A 20,867-nucleotide genomic window follows, 5' to 3' on the forward strand; every position below is an offset into this window, starting at 1 on the left:
AGCTTTAGCTGCAAAAAACTACTTCTCTTTGTAACTTCTTTGGAATTATTTCAATCACGATCCCATTAAATGGTCAATAACCATGACGCGGCTTCGATCAATTCCCAAGAGGATACAACTCGGGGGTTAGAGAATTTGGATGCAAATTCTGACATTGCCGAATTCAATTCTGGCAAAGTTGAGGCAACAGGGGACGATGAAAGTGAGCAGCAATTAAGAAGGATAAGAACGCTTAATGTCAAGGATCCAGAACGTGATGAGGAATCCCAGGATATTGAGATCGGAACCATTGAGAGCCAAGATGTTCATCAAAAGAAGATGCCCCTTCGTCAAGTGTTAACTTTAGGGTTCAGCACTTTGGGTGCCATTTATGGTGATATCGGAACTTCACCACTTTACGTGTTGAACTCAATCAAGTACCCAGATCCTAATAATATGACCAAGGAGGATGTTATGGGTGGGATTTCAATAATCTTTTACTTGTTTACTTTCATTGTTATTTTCAAATATGTTTTTATTGTCCTTGTCATTGGTCCCAATAATGGGGACGGTGGTCAAGTTGCAATCTACGCAAAGATATGTCGGTATCTTAAAGTTGGACTGAAGGGTATCCACATCCCCGGTTCCCCTGAAAAATCTGATTTGGAATTGTTGACTAGGCAAGAAACTTCTTCGTCTTGGAAATCAACTAGATCAGATAGCTCTAGGTTTACTAGGGTAAGTGAAAGATTCTCTGAACTTAAGAACAAGCCTTCAACTCTCAAGTTTATATCAAAATTGATTTTGGTCCTTTGCTTTCTTGGTTGTGGGCTTTTGTTTTCAGATGGTATGTTAACTCCAACCACTTCTGTATTATCTGCTATTGGTGGTATTCAAATTGCCAAACCAAGTTTCTCCAATAACAATGTTTTGGCAGTGTCAGAAGTAATCTTATTCCTTTTATTTGTGGTTCAACAATTTGGGTCACATAAGATTTCATTTTCTTTTGCACCAATTGTTTTCATTTGGATGATTGGTTTATTGGTTTGTGGTGTGTACAATATTGTGCATTGGGGTCCTGATATCTTCAAAAGTTTGTCGCCATACTACGCCGTTAAGTTGTTACAAAGGACAGGTATTGATGTTATGTCTGGTGCCATGCTTGCTATCACAGGTACTGAGGCATTGTTTGCTGACATTGGCCATTTTGGTAGGTTGCCCATTCAGCTTACTTTGGGTTGCTTTGTCTACCCATGTTTAATGATTGCATATCTTGGTCAGGGTGCATATCTTTTACACAATTTGGATAAAATATCCAATCCTTTCTACTATTCTATTCCAGGAGGAACCAACTCTGGCCCCTATTGGATTATGTTTATTCTTGCTACCTTAGCAACTATTATTGCTAGTCAGGCATTGATTTTAGGGGTTTTTTCTATTGTGACTCAGTTAATTAATTTAGATTGTTTCCCCAAGTTTAAGGTTGTTCATGTTTCCAAAGATCACATAGGTAAGGTTTACATTCCTGGTGTCAATTGGTTGTTGATGGTAGGTGTACTTTTGACTACAGCTGGTTTTAAAACTTCAAGCAATGTTACTGCTTCCTATGGGCTTGGTATTTCTCTTGATTTCGCAGTTACATCGATTTTACTTGTGATATTAATGGTTTATGTGTATGAGGTGAACTTTTTAATTCCCTTGGCATATACGTTGGTCTTCTTATCACTTGAGGTAACATTGGTAATTGCGAATTTGAAGAAAGTACCACATGGAGCCTGGTTTACTATTATGATGTGTGTTATATTCTTTTCATTTTTGGACTTCTGGAGATGGGCAAGACACTTGAAGCTGAGGTATGACTTGAAGTCTAATGTGAGAATTAGTGATCTATATCCTCAATTGAAACCCAGACCAGCAACAGTTACAGTTGACTTGAGAAATAACTCTGCAAGAGTGGTTCCTCAAGAAGACGAAGAAGTCGACATGAAGGAAATGTTCTCTGAAAACTTGAAGGTTGCATCTAAGTTTGGTAAATTGACCTTGAACAAATACGACGGAGTAGCATTCATGTACAATGATTCGCCTTACTATGTTATGCGATCTCCAAATACTGTTCCGAACATTTATGCCCAATTGGTTCGTTCATTTGCATCGCTTCCCAGGGTTTTCATCTTTTGTTATATTCGGGTTTTAAGTATTCCAAATGTTCCTCCTGAAGATAGAATTTTACTTGGATCGGTGAAAGACATACCTGACCACTATAAATGCGTTTTGAGATTCGGTTATAGTGATAATATTGTCATTGATTCATCAATAATTGCTGCGATTTCTGATGAGCTCCCACCCATTGAAGGTATCCCTGTTGAAGATTGGAACACGTTGCACATATTTGAGAACAATAAGATCTTGAGTCGTGATATGGAATCTGAAGAAGGACGGTTTGGCTTCTTCAGAAGAATGATCCATGGTCTCAGGAAGACAAGCATTAATTTGGTATTCTCACCTCTTCATCTGATGTTCCTCCAAAATTATGACTCCAATGTTAAGTTTAAAGACAACTCAGAAGATGCAGAAAGAAAGTTGTACTTAGGTACCGTGGTCAAAATTTGAAACAAACAAAAATAGATTTCTACGTATTTAAGTTCATATAATACATTTTCTTTCTTTAAAACTTGTATATATATATGTCATGTTCGTAACATTTTAAGATCGAATTAACTTTATGCCCATTCTGGCTTGTTGTTGTATTCGTTTCTATAACCACCACGTCCACCGCGACCGCCTCTTCCACCTCTGCCACCACGACCACCGCGACCACGATATCCGCCTCTATTTCTTGAATTATCATCATCGTTCCATTTTGGAGCGCGTGAATTATTTGTACCGGAAGATAAAGAGTCGAAGAATGATGAACTCTTGTTGTAAGCTGCCTGATGTTGTTTTTCCTTTTCTTCTTGGATTTCCTTTGAGAAACGGGCATTGGCTCCTTCAAAATCGAAGTCAGATGTAAACAGTCCTTCAGAAGTAAAAGCTGTTGGAGTTGGACGTGGTTGAGCATTAACCGGTCTGTTAGATCTTGGTTTTTGAGTAGCACCAGGTTGGGGTAAAGATCCAGGTTGGGATTGTGGAGGATACTGAGAGCTTGTGGCAGTTTGAGATTCCTTCTCGGTACTTGTTGCTGAAGTAGAAGGAGTAGGAGCAGCTTGGTGTTGGCGAGGATCATGGGAGGAAGTAGGAGTAGGGACCAGAGGGGCATATTGACCAGGAACCGCAGAAGTTACTTGGGAATCACTTTCAGCAGTGCGAGTCACAGTTGGAGCACTTCTTTCAGTAGTAGAACCAGTTGAAGTAGTAGTTGGTTCATTAGCCGAGGCCATTGTAGACTGTTCATATTGTTGAGGAGCAGCCTGAGTTGGAGAGGCCGTTGTTTGAGGAACAATTTGTTGATATTGGGGAATATAAGGTTCTGGTTTAACTTGGTCAATTGGAATATCTAAAACACTCAAGTCCTTAACATCACTGCCTCTGAAAACAACATAATCATGAATATCCTTTGAAGGAGGTATTTCCAAATGTGGATTTCCAGCTAAGGCCATTCTACCTTCAGATCCAAAAGGTCTAACAGACTTCAATGCCACGGTTGCATCATCTCCATTTATATTGTCCAATAAACCAACGTATCTGAGTCCCTTGTTAGAAATCAAAGAAATTGTCTTACCAATGTACTGAGACATCTTTCAAGTTGCCTTTAAAATTGATCGACCCAAAGCTTATGACGCAGTAAATTGATTTCCCCTTGAGAAATGAAAAGTACACAGCAGCAGGAAAGTATTGAGTTTTGTTCACACCAAAGTACCTCCCGCTTAGATGGCCAACATTGGCGTGTCACCGTTGAAATATGGCCTTCACCATAAAAAAAAGTGCGTGTGCTGAAACCAAGATGGTCACGTGACATTGTCGGGAAAAATTTAAATTCATGCTATGAAATGCAACTTCAATTGACTGAAATGGTTCAATTAATAACTTGTGGCCATATACCGTTTAGAAGTTTACAACGGACTCGTATTCTTCAGCTGTATAATAAAATAAATATATATCGAAAATGTCTGATAGTGAAGAGAACCATCTTGCAGACATTTTTGATGATGAAGATGATGTGAAGAATCTCCAACCAGAAGAACAAGCTGATGATGTAAACAACATATATGCACAGGCTACAGATACTTTTGATGATAGAAGAGGCACCAAAAAGAACATTGTAAGAAAAACACAAAGAAATGATGAATTTGGTGACAGCAGCAGGTCCAATGAAGTTGATACTACAAGACATTCCGGGTACTTTGATGAAGGCAATGATGAAATGGAAGAAGACCAATACGCCAACGAAGACCCAGAATCCCGCAAACGGAGACTTTTAGAAGAGAAAATGGATCAAGCAATGAAATCAAAGACCACAAGACGTCGTAAGGCAGATGAAGACGACTTAGAAAGAATGCAAGATGATAGGATTGATAGCTTGAAGGATAAGATGATTAGGGCTGCTAATGTTGATGTTGAGAAGAATAGTCAGGGCCAAATTGCTACTGAGAAATTGAAAATGTTAAAAGAAGTAATGAATGTTTTAAGTAAAGCTGATTTAGCTATATCCATTTTGGATAACAATCTTTTGGAAGCTGTACGGTTATGGTTGGAGCCTTTACCCGATGCCCTGATGCCTGCTTATCAAATTCAAATGGAGCTTGTTCAAAGTTTAACTGCATTACCTATCAAAACTGATCACTTGGTTGCCAGCGGTATTGGTAAAGTATTGGTTTTTTATCAAAGATCAAAAAGAACAGAACCCAATTTGAAGAGAATAGTTGACAGATTGATTAGTGATTGGACAAGACCAATTTTGAATAAATCTGACAGTTACAAGGACAGAACCATACGATTCCATGATTACAATAAGAACAAATATGCTAACCAATTACTGTCACAACGGAAACGTAATAAGCTCAAGGAATCCAAAACCTTGTATGAAGAAAGTGCAGAAAGAAGAAATAGGGCTGCTATTCCTGCTGCCAGAACCACAGCATATAGAATTGCTCCTAAAGTTAATATTGATATGCTTGCTAAGCAAAGATCAACAGGTATGGATGAGAGATTCAAGAAGATTAATCAGAAGATGACTATGTTAAAGGTCAAAAAGTCCGCAAAGAAATCTGGACCTTCTATAGAAGGTAGAAACCTTGCAGGTATATAACTAACAGTATAAGTGAAATAAATAATTTGAAAGGATATCTGAAGTTACGGAAAAAGTAAAAGATTTACAATACTTTTACGAGGCACTTAAAAGACGATTAAACAAGTACACTTTAGTTAGTGAGACATGAAATGTCTTTTAACTCAACGGATATCATAATTTTTTATGCATTAAGGCAAATATACAGTCGTAAATTTTTTTCCAAAACTTACAAAATAAATGGAACTTCAAATAAGAAAAGCGAACATTAGACCAGTAACAAAGTTGAATCTAGTTCAAGGAACCCCCTTGTGAAATGTAAAAACTGACATAAATGCAGTTAAAACAAGGATTATACGTTGTGATAATTTGTTCTCTATTAGTGTTCGATCCATTTAAGATCTTGGCTTTTCCTTCTTTTCCTTCCACAAGGCCAACAAGGAGACACCGGAAACCTTGACAACCTTGAATCTGACACCGGGAATATCACCCTTAGCCTTACCTCTTCTACCGAAACCAGCTAACAAAACTTCATCGTTTTCATCGATAAAAGTCAAACAACCATCGTTAGGGACGAAAGCAGTAACCTTCTTACCGTTCTTGATCAATTGAACTCTGACACACTTTCTGATAGCGGAGTTAGGTTGCTTGGATTCAATACCAATCTTTTCCAACACAATACCCTTAGCGTGGGAAGAACCACCAAATGGAGAAGACTTGAAGGCAGTACCTAATAATCTAGCCTTGTAAGATTGATCGGCCCATCTGTTATTTCTTCTGTGAACTCTCAACTTTCTGGCGGAGTTAAGTCCTCTTGGTTTACCCTTACCCATGATTGATAACTATTGTTGCTGAAGAACTAAGAAAGAAGAAGGAAAGTAGAAAACAAACCACTAAAATAATTCCTCAATGAAAAAATTGTAGTGCTGAAAAATTTTCCCACACTACTACCAATCCCTCACACAAGACCGAGATGGGTGTACACTTTGTCTCCGCTTACAAAACTCCGGCGCTTCCAGATTTATATCTTACTTTACCTGCATCCAAAGAGTAAAGCGACATCATATGTCGCATTCTATTCTGGCCAAATAACACGTCGCAGCTGGTCACCTGATTGAAATCCTATACATGGAAAAAAATTATAGGCGTGTGACTGTGTAGGGCGCGTAGCCCTAAGTGTATGTGGTTAAGTTAGCATTTACGAATTGTTCTGAACCTTGACGTTTCAAATCACATGGCTTGGATCGGCTTATTATGATCTCGGCTTGAATCCCCCACTTCCTACATGCCGACCAACGCCGATAAAGTCTCCTTACAATAGTAGCGGTTTCGATTCAAATATAATGTATCCATTTCAAATAAATAAACCCTAGAATATATAAGTGCCAACCTACATGTTAACAGTATAGAATAAAAAAATGTATAATGTGTTAAATTGTACCAATTGAGTCATACAATCAACTAATGGGACTTTGACCTAATCAATTTCAATAGGAAGAGGAAGAATACATCTAATTGGTCCTTAAACATAAACAACAAACCTTGGACAAAAACACCCTTGATTAACTGTGGTACAACACCCTTGTATAATCCTCTTACTTTCTCTGTGCGCCATAAATAGGCTAAGCATTCAGTAAAGTGATCGAATTTGACATCGTCGTGTTCAAGATCATCATTACGTATAGGTAACTTGTTCAACTCTTTAGGATCATCTACTGATGAAGAAGGTGTCATGGGCAGAGGTTTAGGATTGGTCTTCTTTTGAAGCATAGCTTTAGACACAATCAATGGTTGTGTAGCCAATGTAGCCAACAGTTTAGCCATAACACCTAATGCGAATGCTTCCAATGGTCCCAAGAATTCTTTACCAGGGAAGATTACTTGCTTCAACCGTTCATAAGAACCGTATGTAATTGATGGGTTAATGCAAAGAACAAGAGACACTCTTAATCCTTTCCATAAACCTGTGACACCTTCGTGTTCCAAGACTTCCTTAATTAAAGCAGGAATTCCTCTATGGTGTTTATCTGTTTGGTGTTGAGTAGTTATAACACCAACTGGCATGGTGAATAATTGTGAAACAGCGGCTGCAAGAGCACCTAACGCTAATTGAGTAGCAGTATTTGGTTTGGCATTCTTATAAAGAATATGATAAATCTTTTTAATAAGTGAATACCAATAGAAATATGAGAAATTCATTACGGCGGAACCAAAAATCAGACTGAAAAGCCCATGGTACCAGCCCAAAATGCCCTTCTTCTTGTAAATTTGTTGAAGCACATCTATAGTATTCTTATACTTCAACTTATGCTTTATGGTTAATTGTGATTTAGTTGATGATACCCCTGCTGTTTCATTATCACTTTCACTAGAAGGTGTTGGAGGAAGGTCTTCTGTGTGAGTTACTTGTTTCACAACTTGAGTTTGAATAAGGGTTTTGGACAAATCTAAAGGATATACCAAGGAGTTCGCAATGGCTGAAGCCAAAGCACCAGATGCGGCTTCTTCCAATGGTGTTAAATGCATGATAGTAATATAGAATGTCTTTTCGTGTCAGCTCTAAGTCTAATCTGTAGTGAGGTGAAAACAAATAAGTAGTGGAAATGGATCAAGGTATTTATATATCAATAACCTGTCAATAAATATACTACCGACCCGAAACTTACCGATTCCCCGGATGCTGTTTGGGTTTTATATTCCCATCACTTTGTTTGTTACCCCAGACATTTGGGGATGATTTTCCTCCTCGGCTCTAAAACATGGGGGGAAACTTTTGGTGTTGATTTTAGGAAATGTGGTGCTACCAGATTCTAGAGGGGAAGAAAGACGTTTCTGCCGTTCCGAGGAACTCCTTTAAGACTGGTAGGAACACCTAACTAATAGAGTAAAAAGTTAATGCCGATCTGATTATATATAACTATCACGTGAAGCTGTTTGATTATAAAAACAGATTTCCTCATCCTAATACATTGACTAATCATAACCTTGACGATTTGATTTGGTTTATTAGTATGTTTAAGTTTTCGATACTTGGTAGCATGCCGAGATCCTACGCGATTTACAAATTCTATAATTGTTGTTGGTTGCTACTCGATTGATAACAAGTTAAATACTCTGTTGCAGCCGATTCATAAAACACAAGATTATTATCTCTTATACTATATTAAACATGTTTAAAAAGTTCAGCTAAAGGGATCCACACATAGCAAGTTTTGAGTTGATATTAATTCTAGTTCCTCTTCGTCGTTACACTTGATATTCTATGAAAAAAGTTTACATTCTATGTGAATTTCCAACCTATATATAGCACTTTCTTTATCAAAACCATCGTTAATATTTCTCTATTAAAAGATAAACCTGCTTATCGATCCCACATGTGACCAATGCTTCAGAATTTAAATTCATAAGAGCCAGTGATTTAAAAGCCCCATCATTAACCTTAACTGTGACTACCACTTCTTGCCGCTGTAAATCGATACCTCGTATACAACCATCATCACCAGGAATTAGTATACCCATGCCATGCTTGCGCCAAAATAATTGAGGTTGCAGAAACTTATCTTGCGGCGAAAGAGTGTTGATGTTAGAAGCTATAGCATTACGAAGAATGGTGCAAGGTTTCAAAGCAGGAGGCAAAGTTTCGTGTTCCGCTGTGAGGACAGGTTTAGGTGGTGTAATATCTGGAATCTCAACCACAATCAAGCGCATAAATGGTTCATGAGATGTTCCCACTGCAAGATAGTGCTTACTGGCAATTAATTTATACCGAATTATGCGAGGAGTGAAAAGTGTGCTACTAAACTCAGCATCGTTCAACAGAACCTTATAGAGCAATGTCATCGATGTAATGTTGTAAATGCTTAATAAAGTATTCTCTTCTTGTCCAACCACTAATAAAGTTCCAGAAGAAGTAGGAACTATTTCAATACAACTAGGTTGACCACCACTGGAAGGATGAATCTGCAACAGACTTACCAATTCGAGAGTCTCATAAGCATATACTTTGATTGACCTTTCAACAGAGCTTTGAGTCACAATATATTCTTTATCACTCAGAATTCGTAACTCGTGAATCAATCGTCCGTGAGCTTTTATGGTGGCTATAGGGTCCAATGTTTCACTGTTACATCTTGTTATAACTCCACTCATACTAACTAAGATCACTTCTCCCGGTTTACCAGCAGCAACCATTTTATAGATTTCTCGTTGCTGATATACTTTTATGGTCTTTTCTTGGTCTATGTCGTAAAGGATAATTCGCTTGTCTGTAGTTGTGAGCCACAAATTACACCCGATCCCACAAGTACCTAATACTAAAGCAGATATCGGAAGTTTACAGGGAGAATTCGGGAATGGAACCGACCACGGTCTAAACACCGACTCATTGTGGTTCAATTCTGCTAGTTCTGATTCAAGCTTGAGGAACTCAAAACGGTCATAGATAATCTCTTCCAATGTCTCATTATTTGGGAGACTAGATGTAATGGGTTTACCATACTCCAGCTCAAACGCTTTGAGAGTGTCGGAGTACTTATGAGTACGGAGATAATGTGCAATCAATGCTGGTACCGACATATTATTATTACTGTGTGACAAATTGACGGCAGTGTGTTTGATTATACATAGATCTAATTGATTTGATTTTCATAGCATCAACAGTAGTGGAGATTAGGGTCTCACAGAAATTTATACTGAGGCATGCAAAAAAAAACAGCATGAAGTAAAATATTCGAATAAAAATCTGGTTTATTCATCTCAGAAATCACCTAGTCATCACAAACTGACTACCTCGCCATTAAATTCTGTAAATTGAGGTTTGGTCATTGAAAGAGCTTTGAGCCCAAGAACAAATAGTTTACGACATCTGCCAAGAGATTTTGGGATAAGCTGCTCTAATTAGCTGGAATTAAGTAGGATGGACATGATAGTTATAACAACAACTTTACATAGAGAGTAAGTATAAAGCTAATTTGTTGTGTGATCATTAAAGTCTTATGAAGATCAATAATTTGCTACTCAATCTAAAGTTATTTAGTTTTTTTTGTTTTACTTGAAAAATTACCTTTCTATTAGTACAAAATAAGTAAGTTGGAACTCAATAATGTCACTAAGCCAGTACTAGCCCCAACATCCTTTGAGAGAGACTTCATAGATAAAAACCCAGACAAGAAAGTGGAGGTTAAATAACTGGGTGCTGAGCTTAAAGGAGAAGAACCTTTAATTGTTGTACTCAATGGAAGCCTTTGAACAATTAATGAAGCATTCACTTCTTGTTCAGTAAGTATCTTTGAAGTAACCTCAGGAGTACCGAAACCAGTGAGATTGGCTGCTCCAAAAATTGAGCTGACAATCCCGACAGCATCTTGTTTTGTATTTCTATCAGTTAACTCCATGAACCTTCATAGTTGTCAAGATCAAATGCAACATAAGCATTCTTCATTAGTTGGGGCATGAAGAGCGAAATGTCAATCATTATGAATTAAACTCAAGAAACTGATTTCTCCAAATACGGAGCAGCTAACCAGCCTACTTCAATTGATAATCCACTAAAGTCAAAGTTCATAGTGCTAACATCTTCATCAGTATAATTATTGTTTCAAAACAAGAATATACGAGCCCCAGGTTGAATTTTCAGAAGGGACATTTTAATAAAAAAGCAATGCTTTAGCAACATTAAAAGCAACACTTCGAGAAAGCAATGCATAAGCCAAGTGCAACGATTACTTCCAGGAATCACCATTGACTTTCAGTATTTCCGGACAATCTCAGTATGGGAGAGCCGATGGAAGACCAATTGAACGTAGTCTGTTGATGAGAAAACCTGACAGCTACTAAGAGTGCAATAATATAAACATAAGTCATTAGTACTAGTGGCTAGAATGTATTTATGATAGAAGAGACAAGAAATCTGAATACTATTCAAATTTAGCAACTGGGAAAGCGCTTTTCATGCCATTTGTATAGTTTCTCGCACTCAAACAGTGAGTGACAATGGAATAATAATATATGTTTAGCGGAAGTCAAATAGGTGCTGGGTGCTTGATTGCGCAGTAACCTACCAAAGCAACTTAGACTATATCGAATTAAAGCGGACTTCAATGGTACTCAATATAGGGGCTGGCCAATAGCCTACATGATGAGATACTTTCATGTAGTTGATAAAGGACATGGCAGTGCGTGAAAATGACACAAATATTTACTTATTATCCTTTCTTCGCAGCCAAAGGAATTTCCTTACCTCGTATATTCCTTTATTATCACTTCCCACATATAATGTCGAAGTTGAATGTCGGCTATGTAAGGACATAATCATATTTCACAAATCTTCTTTTCCGTATCAGCGAAAACGGGAACGGATTTAATCTTGATCATCAAACGTTTCACAACCATATTGTTTCTGCCATTCATTATTGAACAAAAGAAGTTATTTTTATCATATACCCTTATTATTTGAACCGACTTTGTTTCACCATTGTAAGCATATGTAGCGAAGGGGATATAACCAATGTCTCTGGTGGTAGAGTATGTTCTGCCTTAATTTTCCATCAAAAGTAGGCTACTTCTTGAAAAACTTACGACGTGCCCTTCAGATCGAATTGTCTATTCACTGGACAATTAGTCAAAAAAAATAAATCTTGGAAATCATTAACTTTGATGATAATATATCCAATGCTATGATAACTTAAGATCTTTAGCATTGAGTCAATAAGGAAATGCAGTCTATTCATGAAATCGCACTTTAGCCGTATTTGGATTTATAAAGACTTAAGGGACATGTGCAAAGAAGTTCAATTCCATTATTTGTTCATTCTACAACTGAACTTTAGGTTATAACCCTCCTATCTTGTCCCTGAACTTTGATAGGAATAGGAACAACAATACATGCTGTCTATGCAATTATTGAACTATACATGGAAAGGAGGAGCTGAGACATAAAGTACTAAGTTTGGTATTGTTGGGAATTGCTTATGTAATTTTTCATGGTTCTGCTCATACGCCAGTTTTGAAGGTTTAAGGGTATTATTAAATGGACAGGTATACAACCATACAGTTATGATAAATGTTCACGAGTGCACCTTCAGATCTAAGGTACAAACTATTAGTTAATATTTAGTAACAAATGTAGTAATAGTTTATAAATTTATTGGTACCAACACCTCCGGAGTTATATTTGTAATGCTGTTTGCCATTTTTATCACTACTATTATTAAGAGTTGAACATCAGAAATAGTACCACTACCTATTGATAGAAAAAGGAAAAAAGGAGGTAGCAATAGTTAATCTTAGTAATCTTCATGAGACTATCATAACCCCCCTTTAACCTGAGGGTCAGGTTTAAATGAGAAGGTTGTCTCCCCACAAACTTATGCTAGGGTGCTAATAAAACACAAGAGACAAAATTTTAATACCCATAATACCCGATGAATACTGTCATAGGGTAAAAGTGGCTTGTCAATCGAAAACCACGTTACACAAGCCTTGTTTGAACCACTTAACGGCTTTGTGTGTTGATACGGCTGTAGTGCAACGACTTCGCACCACACGGAGTTTGCTATTGTCTAAACGACATGACTATTACTCTCCTTGGCATCTTAGCAACCTTATACGGGGAATGCACTATCAATATTGGTGGTCTTAATTTTATGGAACCATTTGAAACCCTCAGCCATTAGTGTGCATAATCCCCGTATACTTAACTAAACAGGTTAACACCGTTTTATACTTGATGCACACACTTATATAAAAGAGAAGCCAAATCACCTTAATTTATGCATTCGTACTTTTTCATTAATAATTATTGCCATTATACTCCGAGTTTTTCATATATTACAATGTTTTTTACCAAGATCTTTTGTTGCAAGAGAAAGAGCATTTCATCCTCTTCGACAGAGAAGGCCCCAAGGGTTATCAACAGACCTCAATCAAGGCAGAATAGCGACTCGTCACAGTTATTAGCGTACCCCGAGAAAGTCGCTTCAGCTGATCCTCCTCCAGATTATACGGTAAAGGCTTAATTTATACTTGAATGTTATAAATTCATTCTACTTTTTGAAGGATTTACGGTTTTTTTACTTCTTGGATATAATAGTTAATTAAGTTCCTTTTGCTTGGTGGTCTTTTTTGGACATCTATTTTTTTACCTAGAGAAATATACATAATATTAATTACGAATTACTTGAAGAGATTTTGTAGAAGCGTCATTAATTGATTACTAAAACCTTACTTAGCTTATGATAGCAAGCAATTATAGCCAACCTTTCATTCGGAATGGTATGCTCTGCCATCACTTGTCTTTGGGAGTTTTTGGTTCCCGGCTGTGAGCTTTAATTTACGAGGATAGATCCGTTGACTCAAATGGGAACCACACACGGAGTAAAAGAAACAAGCGAAGGAAAATTGCAAACGTCAAAAGATTGTAATTCAAGCCTTGCCCTGGCTTGCAGATATTGACCGATTTCTACAAAATTACGGCCTCTGCTGTCTGCATACAATCAGGCTACAGAGGAACGATTGTCACTTTATTAAATCGAGTGAGATAGAAGTCAATCATTTCAATGCGTAATTGGAAGTTACAGCATTAATTATGTCACAATTATTCGGGAAACTTTGTTATGCTTAGTTTGAAATTACGACTCAAACAACAGGACACATCTGATGAACGTGCAGCTTGCTCTCGTAAAATGTTAAGTTCACCACTTAAGCAATCTTACACAAAGCTCACAATTACACTAAAAGTAATCAAAAGGTTTATACACAAATCATTGCATGGTATTCATACTTAACGTTGGCACTGCCTCTTCGAGATGTGGTCGTTTTTAGGTGGTAGTAATTTGTCTAAAACTTCGCTCGTAAATTGCACCTGTCATGCGTTCATTATCGAAGCAGGAAAATAATATCCTGCAATTGTAGAATAATTGTAGCTGAATTTGGCTGAATTTGGCTGACGAGGCTTGTCGAGTTTGCTATCATTACCAACTTTTTTTGTGATCATGTGCCTAGTTATGCAAAGCACATTCAATCGTAACTAAGTACTTAAACTCTACAAAAGTAGCCTTATTTGATATACGATTGTTGACGTATTGAATTTTATTATATTCAAGCATGTTGATTATAAGTACATTTAAAATATTACTATGTTACTTGGTTGTTGTTGATGCTCTTGTATTAAGCATTCCAAAACCGCATTTGGCAAATGAACTTATTTCTAAAAGTGTTTCGGGAAGATTAGGTAAAAGACGTGGTGGAAGAGGTGGAGGATCTAGTAGTGGTGGGAGAGGTGGAGGATCTAGTAGTGGTGGGAGAGGTGGAGGATCTAGTAGTGGTGGGAGAGGTGGAGGTTCCAGTGGTGGTTCCAGTGGCGGTTCCGGTTCAGGATCAGGCAGTGGTTCAGGATCAGGCAGTGGTTCAGGATCAGGATCAGGATCAGGATCAGGATCAGGATCAGGATCAGGTAGTGGTTCAGGATCAGGCAGTGGTTCAGGATCAGGCAGTGGTTCAGGATCAGGCAGTGGTTCAGGATCAGGCAGTGGTTCAGGATCAGGCAGTGGTTCAGGTAGTGGTTCAGGCAGTGGTTCAGGTAGTGGTTCAGGCAGTGGTTCAGGTTCAGGTTCAGGCAGTGGTTCTGGTTCTGGCTCTGGCTCTGGTACTAGAGGTGGTAACGGTTCTGGTTCAGGCAATGGCTCTGGTTCAGGTTCTGGCTCTGGTACCAGAGGTGGAAATGGAGTTACTTCAGGAAGCTCAGGAACAGGTACAAAAGGTTCGACAGGTACAAAGGGTGGGTCCTCTTCAAGTTCGTATAAGGGTTCTCCACCAGCTTACTCTCCAGGAAAAGCACCACCACCGTATTCTCCATATGCGTCCACGGGACGTTCAGCGGGTCCTCCACCTACCCAAGTTAGATATTTCCCTGCTGCCGCACCTTATCACCCCAGACCCTACTACAATGGATACAATTCGTATCGTAGTGGGTATAGAACTAACTACAATGGTTACTACTTTGCAGGTGGTGCACTCGTAGGTTACGGCTATGGGCACTATTTGTACGGAAGAACAAACCAAACAAGTTATTACACTAAAAAAAATGATGCCGGACGTTTGCAAGCTTCAGGCCATGCTTATTTACCTGTTATTATTGCTGGTGCATACGCTATAGGGTATTTGTAAAAAGTATTATAGTTATGTGCTTTATTCTCTTTATTTTATACGTGCAACAAGATTCCAATATAATGAATCATTGCATTAAGATTTGTGAATGTAATTGAACCAATCAAGCTTCAGCTTCGAATTCTTCGTGGCGATCTTCACTTTCTCTGGATTTATACTTCTTGAAAGCATCCCTAATTTGGGAAAAGAATTCATTATCATATTTGGGACCTTCTTGAGAATCAATGGAACCACGTGATAATTGTGGTGCAAGAGATTCCATATCAGCAGTGACATTCTCTCCCCTAGAGCCCATACGACGCAAGGCATTTTGATTCAAACGTGCTTCTGATTCATCATCTCCTAAATCTAACGAATGAATCGTCAAATTCACCAATGATTTACCCAGTCTTCTTCTAATCAAACGACCAGGGAAAGGACCTGTTTTAGGAACAAACTTGGTAACATCGTATTCAGACACATTAGAGGGTATTTGGGGTTCAGCTGGAGTATGGGGTGTTTTTGGTATACGGCAACTAGTACCGTTATCATGAATCCATTTGGCAACAACAGCTGTCCAACCACATTGATGACTGGCACCTAATCCACGACCAGTGTCACCATCAAAATATTCATAGAATGGAACATAATCAGCAAAGTAAGGATCACTGTTAAACAAGTCGGAATCACCAATACAAGCTCTACGTCCATTTTCATCAGGGACAAACAAGTGCATAAGTCTATGCTGAATTTCTTGAGCCACTTGAGCCAAGTTAAGCATTTGGCCAGATCCCTTTGGGCATTCAACCTTCAACTCAGGCCCATAATACAAGTAAAAACGTTGAAGAGCTTCAACAAGAAGAAAATTGGTAGGGAACCAAATTGGACCACGCCAGTTGGAATTACCACCAAACATGCCACTATCAGATTCACCTGGTAAGTATTCAACCTTATAATGTTGTCCACTAACATCAAGTGAAAATGGATGATCTTTATGGTATTTTGAAAGAGATCTAATACCATAATCAGACAAGAATTCATCTTCATCCAACATACGTTGCAAAATTGAGACCAACTTATCTTTGGATACCAAAGAAAGTAATAACCGTTCACCCATACCTCTTGCTTCCATAGAAGCAATGTTACGTTCTGCAACATCCTTGTTGTTGTTAACAAACCACTCCAATCTCTTTTTGAAAGATGGGAACCTATCCAATAAATCGGGTTCCAAAGTTAAGGAAGCATACAATGGAATCAAACCAACCAAGGATCTTACAGGTAACGAATCAGTGTGAGTACCATAATCAATGGCATCATAAAAGAACTTATCTTCATCATTCCAAAGAGAAAATGTTTTCAGTTCATTCTTGAACGACAATGCATCACTGATCATAATAAAGTGTTCAAAAAACTTGGAAGCAATATTTTCATAGACTGGCTTTGTTTTGGCCAATTCCAAAGCAATGTTCAACATTTGTAATGAAAAAAATGCCATCCAACCAGTAGAATCCGCCTGCTTCAAAGTACCACCAGTGGGTAAATCTTCAGAACGATTAAACACACCAATATTATCTAAACCCAAGAAACCTCCACCAAATAAGTTATCACCATGGAAATCCTTTCTGTTGACCCACCAAGTGAAGTTAAGTAATAATTTATGAAACACAGTTTCAAGAAATTCCAAATCTTCAACACCATACATCTTTCTTTCAATTTTGAAAATACGATAAGCAGACCAAGCATGGACAGGGGGGTTTACATCAGAAAAGTTCCATTCATAAGCTGGAATTTGACCATTTGGGTGCATATACCATTCTCTGGTCAATAATGAAATTTGTTTCTTAGCAAATACGGGATCAACCATAGCAAATGGAATACATTGGAAAGCAGTATCCCATGCTGCAAAGAAAGGATATTCCCATTTATCAGGCATAGAAAGAATATCTTCAATGTATAAATGTTTCCAATCTTTATTTCTACCATCAGCACGATTTTGCATTGGTCTTAATTTAGCATTAGGATCACCTTTGGACCAGTAATCGTGAATAAAGTGATAAAATTGCTTTGTCCAAAGAAGTCCAGCAAATGCTTGTCTCTGAACTTGACGCAAAGTGTCCTTCATTGGGAGAGGATTAATTTTCCAGTAGAATGAATCGGCTTCATCTTGTCTTTTGGCAAAGACTTGATCCAATTCAAATTCATCAAGATAATCTGGAGATTTAGATAATTTATATCTTAAAGTAACATAATCACCAGCAGGAACACTATCAAACTTATACCAAGCACAAGCTTTGGTACCCTTGTTTTCTGGATTAATAGCTTTTTCGTCATTTTCAATAATAAAGTCATGGAATGCATCCTTCACGTAAGGAGAAATGTTTTCTTGGTTATATAATCTTTTAAAGTTAGTTTCATTTTCCGTGAAAAGCAATTGAGGTTCAACATCAGGATCTTCATCAGTAGATCCAGGGGAGGGGGCAAATACCCAATGATATTTACCAAACTTTGCGTGATCAACTTCAATTGAGTATTCATCGGTTGCAGATAAAGATGGCTTTTGTCTGCTATCTGTTCCCCAACCCCAGGTATTTCTAAGAACCAAATGAGGCATAATGTGTAAAGGTGCAGCCTTATCACCTCTGTTGTATGCTGTGATACGGAAATATAATTCTTCTGGGTCTTCATCAGCTTTAGCCATTTCAAAAACAACATCAAAGTAATTGTTATCTTTGAAAGCTTCGGTATCAGTGATTTCAAATTCTCTATCTAATCGACCTCTCTTTGCATTCTCGTCAATCAATTCCTTATAGGGGAAAGCAGAATGAGGATATTTATATAAATACTTCATATAGGAGTGGGTAGGAGTATTATCCAAATAATAATACAATTCCTTGACATCTTCGCCATGATTACCTTGTGAATTGGTCAACCCATACAATTTCTCCTTCAAAATGCTATCATTGCCATTCCAAAGTGCCATCGACAAACAAATCAATTGATGTGTATCACTAACACCAGCTAAACCATCTTCACCCCATCTATATGTTCTTGATCTTGAATGCTCAAAGGGGAAATCCAGCCAAGCATCACCATTACTTGAATAATCTTCTCTCACAGTTGCCCATTCTCTTTCCAGCAAATAGGGCCCAAACTTCTTCCAGTAATGGGTTCTCTCCTTATCTTGACGCAAACGCAACTCCTCAGCTGTGTAAGACATCACCATATAAAAACTATTCTAAACTCTAAAAATGTAATCGCCAACTCAGTGTTTGTCTGATAAAAGATCAATTCTTATATGTATACATATATATATATATATATTTTAGTGTTCACTGTACATTCCTAATTAATTTGTAACAGTCCCTCGTACCAATTTTTTTGGAGACTTTGCATGGGTAATCCTGCAGAATACGTCCATTTTGATTCCCTACCGCCCCGCTTTCCCCAGCCCCCGACTCTTTACTAATACAACACAATAGGTTCTTTGTGCCGGAGGTGACGGTAGTTGTTTCTTACGACATCTATGCCATAGTAAGTAAAGGAGTATACAACATCAAGAAAAGTTAGTAATGTGGGGAGTAAGACTGATATGTTAATAACCATTACGCATCTCATTGGTGTTCACACAGTAAAGGTCTTATTACTTAGTCAGTGTTGTAAGAGTACTAGTTTTATTATTGTGTCCGCCTCGGACACTAGATGTCCTTCTTCCTCCATAATTGAAACGCACACAAACCTTCTCTCGCATGTCGAAGTGCGAGGAGAATAATGGCTTAAGAACTTTGTCGAAATTTAGTTCACTACAATACTTCAATATAATAGCTCCTAGTAACTTTATGCATTTAGTTTGAGTTCGATATATTTATATAAATACGAGCTTACCATGTTAGATGACTCTATTGGGGATCATAAGATTGGTTGGCACCGATGAGATAATTGTAGTAGGGAACATCGCATCCAAGAGGGGCGGTATCTTTTATCGATTATATAGAGGAAACTCCGGTAGACTTTCCGAATTGTGTCCTTGAAGAAAATCTATTTTTGCTATACACAATCGATATTTACAACTATTGAAATTGGGATATTCTTTAGTACAATTCTGATTTAAGATTATATATTCGTACCTTTCATCCTTCTCGTTGGTTAATTAAGTCTATTTTCAATGGGTATATGGAATGCGGCACGTGATACATGCATTACTAAGAACCAAAAGTTCGTGTGTTGGCTGGAAATACATTTTTGGCTCAGTGAGACAAAAGAATTAAATGACACTATATCCCCTTTCCATTCTTGAATAGGTTTATACTAATATTGATCAAGCAACTCCCATACATCCGTCATGCTAGAACCATTTGGCTCGTATGAGTCGGATATTAAATTAGCCATCCAAGAATCCAAGACCAATTTGTCAAGGGCTGCAACAGCAGACGATGTTACACGGAAACAACTTCTTAACTCAATTGAAGCCAACATTGAAGAATCACTTGAAATATATGATCAAATGATCATAGAAGTGCAGAATATGCCCAGTAGTCAACGAGCTGCATACAACACCAAGGTACGACAATATAGAAATGAAATAGATATCCAGAAGCAAAACTTGAATAAGTTGGCTGAGTCACAAGATAAAAGAGCCTTATTTGGTAATCGTTATCAGGATGAAGAAGCAGAGATAGGTTTTGAAGGAGACAATCAACGGAAGCAATTGTTGAGTAACCATGGATCATTAGAAAGATCGTCAGAAAGATTGCGAGATTCTCAGAGAATTGCTTTGGAAACAGAGTCTATTGGTGGTAATATATTGAATGATTTAAGAAGTCAAAGAGAACAGATTATAGGGGCAAGAGATACTTTAATGGTTGCTGATGGATATGTTGATCGTTCAATTAAAACACTCAAATCAATGAGTAGAAGAATAACTGCCAACAAACTTATCAGCTATGCAATCATTGGGATATTGATTTTATTGATTCTTTTGGTGTTGGCAAGTAAATTTTGGTAGATTGTTTTGGCGTTTACCTCTACTGGATCCTATCTGGCCATGTGGTCTAGCTTTAAAGTCACTACACTTATTGGAACAACTTAATTTCCATAGTGTACTTATTGTTTTATGAACTTGTGATCGCTCGCGTATGATGTAGTAACCTCAATTACAAGTTTGTTAAACCTGATATGTTTGTGTTTAGTACTTATATTTCTTTACTTAGCGTATATCAATTTGTAATTCAGTTCCTATCAATGACTAAAATGATTCGGTGCTACCATTGTTACACAAAAAGTAGGCCGATGACTCCCAATCAATATGTACTCGAAAAAAACGAGAAAAATCACCAAACATGTCAAAATATTCTTACTAAACAACGCTTGCACAGTCATTGAAGTGATCTTCCCATACGAAGAAAATTAGTTCAATCGTATCCACAAAATAGTTCATAATGATTTCGAGGCAGATCTTGAGAAACTGGGCACGTTCCAATGTAAAAGTCAACTTAACTCATCCAAGTAGGGTATTCAGTTTCCA

General features: G+C 37.7%; 10 protein-coding genes across 10 annotated transcripts; 4 read left to right on the forward strand and 6 right to left on the reverse strand.

Moving 5' to 3' along the window:
- Positions 1 to 69: 69 nt before the first annotated feature.
- HAK1 (Hak1p) lies at positions 70 to 2,589 on the forward strand (the record flags this gene model as incomplete). Its single annotated transcript, XM_043193090.1, has 1 exon — positions 70 to 2,589. One exon carries the CDS (start codon positions 70 to 72, stop codon positions 2,587 to 2,589), a length of 2,520 nt encoding a protein of 839 aa, XP_043051478.1.
- A 110-nt stretch (positions 2,590 to 2,699) lies between these two features.
- On the reverse strand, positions 2,700 to 3,713 carry KQ657_002320 (uncharacterized protein; the record flags this gene model as incomplete). Its single annotated transcript, XM_043193091.1, has 1 exon — positions 2,700 to 3,713. One exon carries the CDS (start codon positions 3,711 to 3,713, stop codon positions 2,700 to 2,702), a length of 1,014 nt encoding a protein of 337 aa, XP_043051479.1.
- Positions 3,714 to 4,081: 368 nt separating this feature from the next.
- Positions 4,082 to 5,224, forward strand: IWS1 (uncharacterized protein; the record flags this gene model as incomplete). The annotated part of the gene is made up of 1 exon (XM_043193092.1): positions 4,082 to 5,224. The coding sequence occupies one exon, from the start codon at positions 4,082 to 4,084 to the stop codon at positions 5,222 to 5,224; it is 1,143 nt and encodes a 380-aa protein (XP_043051480.1).
- A 374-nt stretch (positions 5,225 to 5,598) lies between these two features.
- Positions 5,599 to 6,036, reverse strand: RPS23A (40S ribosomal protein uS12; the record flags this gene model as incomplete). Its single annotated transcript, XM_043193093.1, has 1 exon — positions 5,599 to 6,036. The coding sequence occupies one exon, from the start codon at positions 6,034 to 6,036 to the stop codon at positions 5,599 to 5,601; it is 438 nt and encodes a 145-aa protein (XP_043051481.1).
- Positions 6,037 to 6,664: 628 nt separating this feature from the next.
- Positions 6,665 to 7,729, reverse strand: ANT1 (Ant1p; the record flags this gene model as incomplete). Its single annotated transcript, XM_043193094.1, has 1 exon — positions 6,665 to 7,729. The coding sequence occupies one exon, from the start codon at positions 7,727 to 7,729 to the stop codon at positions 6,665 to 6,667; it is 1,065 nt and encodes a 354-aa protein (XP_043051482.1).
- Positions 7,730 to 8,533: 804 nt separating this feature from the next.
- Positions 8,534 to 9,778, reverse strand: KQ657_002324 (uncharacterized protein; the record flags this gene model as incomplete). Its single annotated transcript, XM_043193095.1, has 1 exon — positions 8,534 to 9,778. The coding sequence occupies one exon, from the start codon at positions 9,776 to 9,778 to the stop codon at positions 8,534 to 8,536; it is 1,245 nt and encodes a 414-aa protein (XP_043051483.1).
- Positions 9,779 to 10,272: 494 nt separating this feature from the next.
- On the reverse strand, positions 10,273 to 10,596 carry KQ657_002325 (uncharacterized protein; the record flags this gene model as incomplete). Its single annotated transcript, XM_043193096.1, has 1 exon — positions 10,273 to 10,596. One exon carries the CDS (start codon positions 10,594 to 10,596, stop codon positions 10,273 to 10,275), a length of 324 nt encoding a protein of 107 aa, XP_043051484.1.
- A 3,709-nt stretch (positions 10,597 to 14,305) lies between these two features.
- KQ657_002326 (uncharacterized protein) lies at positions 14,306 to 15,367 on the forward strand (the record flags this gene model as incomplete). Its single annotated transcript, XM_043193097.1, has 1 exon — positions 14,306 to 15,367. One exon carries the CDS (start codon positions 14,306 to 14,308, stop codon positions 15,365 to 15,367), a length of 1,062 nt encoding a protein of 353 aa, XP_043051485.1.
- A 103-nt stretch (positions 15,368 to 15,470) lies between these two features.
- On the reverse strand, positions 15,471 to 18,569 carry KQ657_002327 (uncharacterized protein; the record flags this gene model as incomplete). The annotated part of the gene is made up of 1 exon (XM_043193098.1): positions 15,471 to 18,569. The coding sequence occupies one exon, from the start codon at positions 18,567 to 18,569 to the stop codon at positions 15,471 to 15,473; it is 3,099 nt and encodes a 1,032-aa protein (XP_043051486.1).
- A 1,116-nt stretch (positions 18,570 to 19,685) lies between these two features.
- Positions 19,686 to 20,348, forward strand: VTI1 (v-SNARE protein; the record flags this gene model as incomplete). The annotated part of the gene is made up of 1 exon (XM_043193099.1): positions 19,686 to 20,348. One exon carries the CDS (start codon positions 19,686 to 19,688, stop codon positions 20,346 to 20,348), a length of 663 nt encoding a protein of 220 aa, XP_043051487.1.
- Between the last annotated feature and the right edge of the window lie 519 nt (positions 20,349 to 20,867).

This window comes from Scheffersomyces spartinae (genome assembly GCF_019049425.1).
Source record: "Scheffersomyces spartinae strain ARV_011 chromosome Unknown scaffold_2, whole genome shotgun sequence".
Taxonomy (NCBI): Eukaryota; Fungi; Ascomycota; class Pichiomycetes; order Serinales; family Debaryomycetaceae; genus Lizanozyma; species Lizanozyma spartinae.